The following is a 4,874-nucleotide window of genomic DNA, read 5'->3' on the forward strand; positions in this document are numbered from 1 at the left end:
TCACATTGAATACAAGTATATTCCATGCACTTTACATATAGAAGTAAAAACTCATGGTATAACAGTGTATTCACATTGAATACAAGTATATTCCTTGCAGTTTACGTATACAAGTAAAAACTTATGGTATAACAGTGTATTCACACATTTGAATACAAGTATATTTGATGCTGTTTACATATAGAAGTAAAAACTCATGGTATAACAGTGTATTCACATTGAATACAAGTATATTTGATGCTGTTTACATATAGAAGTAAAAACTCATGGTATAACAGTGTATTCACATTGAATACAAGTATATTCCATGCAGTTTACGTATAGAAGTAAAAACTCTTGGTATAACAGTGTATTCACATTCAATACAAGTATATTTGATGCTGTTTACATATAGAAGTAAAAACTCATGGTATAACAGTGTATTCACATTGAATACAAGTATATTCCATGCAGTTTACATATAGAAGTAAAAACTCATGGTATAACAGTGTATTCACATTGAATACAAGTATATTCCATGCAGTTTACAAATAGAAGTAAAAACTCATGGTATAACAGTGTATTCACATTGAATACAAGGATATTCTATGCAGTTTACATATAGAAGTAAAAACTCATGGTATAACAGTGTATTCACATTGAATACAAGTATATTTGATGCTGTTTACATATAGAAGTAAAAACTCATGGTATAACAGTGTATTCACATTAAATACAAGTATATTTCATGCAGTTTACATATAGAAGTAAAAACTCATGGTATAACAATATATTCACATTGAATACAAGTATATTTCATGCTGTTTACATATAGAAGTAAAAACTCATGGTATAACAGTGTATTCACATTGAATACAAGTATATTCCATGCAGTTTACATATAGAAGTAAAAACTCATGGTATAACAGTGTATTCACATTGAATACAAGTATATTTGATGCTAGCGTTCTCAGTCGATTTGCTAATAATTGATTCCAATCGATTATAATCGACTAATTAATCATTCGATTATAATCGACGGCAAAATTAACCAATCGACGCATAATCGATTAGCTTTTTTTTAATATTAATCAATCGATTTGAGAAAAAACTAATCGATTAATCGACCGATTTTCTATTAAAAATTTTCAAAATTTTTTTTTTTCGCTTTTGCTGCCACTAAATTCCATTAAACAGTTGTCAAAAGAAGCATTATTCATTCTCACCTCCACGTCCACGTCATTCTCACATCGTCTGTAGTAGACAGTGGATCTTCGAGACTTCGACAGTTAGTTCAGAGACGACTCGATAAAGAATTAAAAATTGAAAATTCCAACAATTCCAACATCGTTAGGTAGGTTGAATGAATCTTGAATTATTATTCTTATTTTATTTTTATGTTTCGATGTGATCTTAGTTATTTATAGTGAGTGACAAAATAATGTCAGACTCAGATCGACGTCCAACTAGTGCAACTACAACTAGAACTAGAAAAAGGGGTCCTCGTCGTGGTTCTACTAATCGCGGTCTTACTGGTGATGGTGGCCCAGTCACTCGAGGAAGCAGAGGAAGATTCGCCCAGGGTCCCCAGGCTAATACAGAAGATCAATATGAACAATGTGGGCAATCAGCCCAACCTTCTAAGAAGTCAGCGAGAGCCAGAAGCTTCCCCTTTGCTTGTCGTTTGCCTGTGGAATCCTCATCAATTGCAGTTGGAGGTATTGTTATATAACTACAGATAGGTGATACTGGTACGTTAATCTGTCTTTCTAACTCAGGCACTGTGGTTGCAGCAATTGGCGTTACTCCTGCCATACCAGAACCACCCACCCAACCAACAGCTGATCCACCATCAACATTAAACGATAGCCAACCTTTGGGCTCAAAACCAGCCTTCGTGCGTTCAGTTAGTTCAGCATCTTCTGGTTCTGGGGCTGGTACTAGTGATGTTGCATGGACAAGAACTCCAACTCCAACTTCTAGACGTGATTCCAGAAGTAGCAAGTCAGAATACTGGCAGTATTTCTCAAAAAAGACCACATCAACTGGGGAGGTCCGTGCATACTGTAACTTCTGCACAACAAGCTACAAGGTGCCCTGCACCAGCAACATGGGAATTCATATGATGTCCAATCACAGCACGAAGATGGTCCCCGTTGATCAGCCTACTTTGATGAACCATATTACAAATCAATTGGAATTAGTCAAGGTACCAAATTATCTCCGTTTATTTTTTAATAAACTACATGCAAGTAACATACTATTTTTCAATTTTATTCAGCCTTTCAGCAATTAATATGCTAAGGAAGCTTTGCTGGAAATGGTAATCAGCAACAATCATCCCTTCACATTGGTTGAAGAGCAAAGTTTCATCAAGTTTTGTGCCATCCTCAACCCACATTTCAAACTCACAAAAGCGAATGCGTTAAGAAATGCAATTTTTCGTCGCTACATTTCCGAACGAAAGGATCTCATACAGTACTTCAAGCGAAGGTCGATTGGGATGGTTTCAGCTACCACAGATTTGTGGACGTCTGGCAATAATTTGGCCATGATGGCTGTCACAGTCACATGGCTGACCTTTGATTTCGTGATGATGGAGGTCACTCTCGGATTTCGGGAGCTCAGAGGAGATCATTCTGGAGTTAATATTGGCAGTTGATTTTTATCAATCCTTACCGAGTTCGGTCTTCAAAACAGAGTAAGCATAACCATCTACACGGTTTTTTATTGAACCTCACATTATGATTACTTCCTTCAGATCACATGGTCCTATACATCCTTTATTTTCCTAGTTAAGCCATTATTCTTTTCATTTAATTTACAGCTTCTTTGCGTGACAACGGATAATGCAAGCAGCAACGGGACTTTTATCGAAGAGCTCGCGCGTCTAACAAAAGACTATGATTGTCCATTTCAAAAAAAATTGGATTCGCTGCCTCGCACACATCCTCAACTTAGCATCTCAAGACGCGCTGGAATGTCTCAAGCCTAATATCGAAAAGGTAGTTTCCATTCTTCTACTTAGACTCAAATTTAAAAGTAACGTTTTATTTTATTGCTAATAGTTGAAGAACCTATCTATTGAAATTCGATCTTCACCTCAGAGGATTGCATTATTCAAGGCAGTATTGGCTGCTGATAATTTTGACATCCAGAAGGAAATCCGTGATGATGAAGAGTCTCCTGGAGAAGACAACACTTTCATTCGCGTCTTACTTCCCCTTCGTGACGTCCCAACCAGGTGGAACTCTACTCTTTATGTCCTTAAAAGGGGTATTAAAATTCGAAGAGCGTTAGATGCAACTACAACACAGCGTGAATGGAGAGGTTCGGAGATTCATGAAAAAGAGTGGGAAAAGATCAAAGAAGCAGTAGAATTCCTGGACCCATTTGCCCTTACGACTCGTTTTCTGGAAGGGTTCAAATACCCCACTCTTGGGACAGTCCTTCCCTTGTTTACGAAATTGTTGATGTCGTTGCAAAATTGGAGTCTTGATGTTGGCCACTCAATGGAATCTAGGAGGCCGCTCTTGCGGCAACAGTAAAGCTAAAAAAGTACTATAAGCGGCTCACACCAGTTTATATAGTATCAACTGTATTGGACGCAAGATTAAGGGTAGAATACTTCACTACAGGCCTAAGATGGGAAGCTGGCGATGGTGACTATTCAGATATTGATATGGTTAAAACCTTTGTCCTGCCAGCGTAAGTTTTGTGCTGTACATTTTCAATTATTCCCAAGTATAATTTTTTTATAATTTTTTTAATTCAGTCTGGAGAAAGCCTGGGGAAAATACAAAAATAACCCTGCTCCTACGCCTAATATCACCAGTGGACTATCTTCGACTTGTCATGGCACCAAGGATACAGAACTGAACGCATACCTTTCTGACCTATATTCGGTGAAAAAACGAGCTCGGCTTGAAGACAAACTTGAGGACTATCTTGCTGAACCTCGCGAGCCATCAGATGCAAGTTATGACAACCTGTCATAATTGGAAAGCACACATGACGTGCTACCCTCGTCTCTCCTGCATGGCACGGGACTACCTGGCCATCACTGCAACCAGCGCTTCTAGTGAACGTGTATTCAGCTCTGGAAAGGATCTTCTTGGCATATGCAGGTTTTGTTTAAAACCCACCACAATGGAGGCCTGTATGTGCCTTCGGTCTTGGTTGCGGGCAGGGATCAAATTGATGGGAGGAGAGGACGCTAATGTTTCGTCGTCGTCTCAGGAACCGCTGCGCGGATCCATGAGCACAGCGGAAGAAGTCACTCAATCCGTCCCCGAGGCTGACGCTGAATGTACTGAAGAAGTCGTAGTATTTATAGCAGATGAAGATTGGAGTGACAGTGAAAGTTATAGTTTACAAGATCACGAATTTGCCAACGAATACTTTCAAAATAAATAAGAATGTATTCACTATTCTGTCTATTCAATTCAGTCTAAGAAATAAACGAATTTGGAATTTCCTTAAGCATCAACACCATTACGAACTCGATTATAACATTATAATCGATTATAATCGATTATAATCGATTATAATCGATTGTAAAAATTTTTAATTTTTTTGCCTTTTAATCGATTTTAATCGATTATAATCGTTGCGAAAAATTAATCAATCGATTATAATCGATGGTAAAAAATTCTAGTCGATTGGAAATCGATTAGGATTTTTTAAATAATTAATCAATCGATTGGACCATTTTTCAATCGATTAAGGTCGAGTGAGAATACTATTTGATGCTATTTACATATAGAAGTAAAAACTCATGGTATAACAGTGTATTCACATTGAATACAAGTATATTTGATGCTGTTTACATATAGAAGTAAAAACTCATGGTATAACAATGTATTCACATTGAATACAAGTATATTCCATGCAGT

General features: G+C 37.2%; 1 protein-coding gene and 1 pseudogene across 1 annotated transcript; both read left to right on the plus strand.

Annotated features, from left to right (window-relative positions):
- The first annotated feature begins 1,164 nt into the window (after nucleotides 1–1,164).
- On the plus strand, nucleotides 1,165–2,652 carry LOC123468851 (annotated as a pseudogene).
- Nucleotides 2,653–3,612: 960 nt separating this feature from the next.
- LOC123468853 lies at nucleotides 3,613–3,977 on the plus strand. The gene is made up of 2 exons (XM_045168035.1): nucleotides 3,613–3,687; nucleotides 3,755–3,977. Exons 1-2 carry the CDS (start codon nucleotides 3,662–3,664, stop codon nucleotides 3,975–3,977), a joined length of 249 nt encoding a protein of 82 aa, XP_045023970.1. The 5' UTR covers nucleotides 3,613–3,661.
- Nucleotides 3,978–4,874: the final 897 nt, after the last annotated feature.

Source organism: Daphnia magna, unplaced genomic scaffold (assembly GCF_020631705.1).
Source record: "Daphnia magna isolate NIES unplaced genomic scaffold, ASM2063170v1.1 Dm_contigs446, whole genome shotgun sequence".
Classification (NCBI taxonomy): domain Eukaryota; kingdom Metazoa; phylum Arthropoda; class Branchiopoda; order Diplostraca; family Daphniidae; genus Daphnia; species Daphnia magna.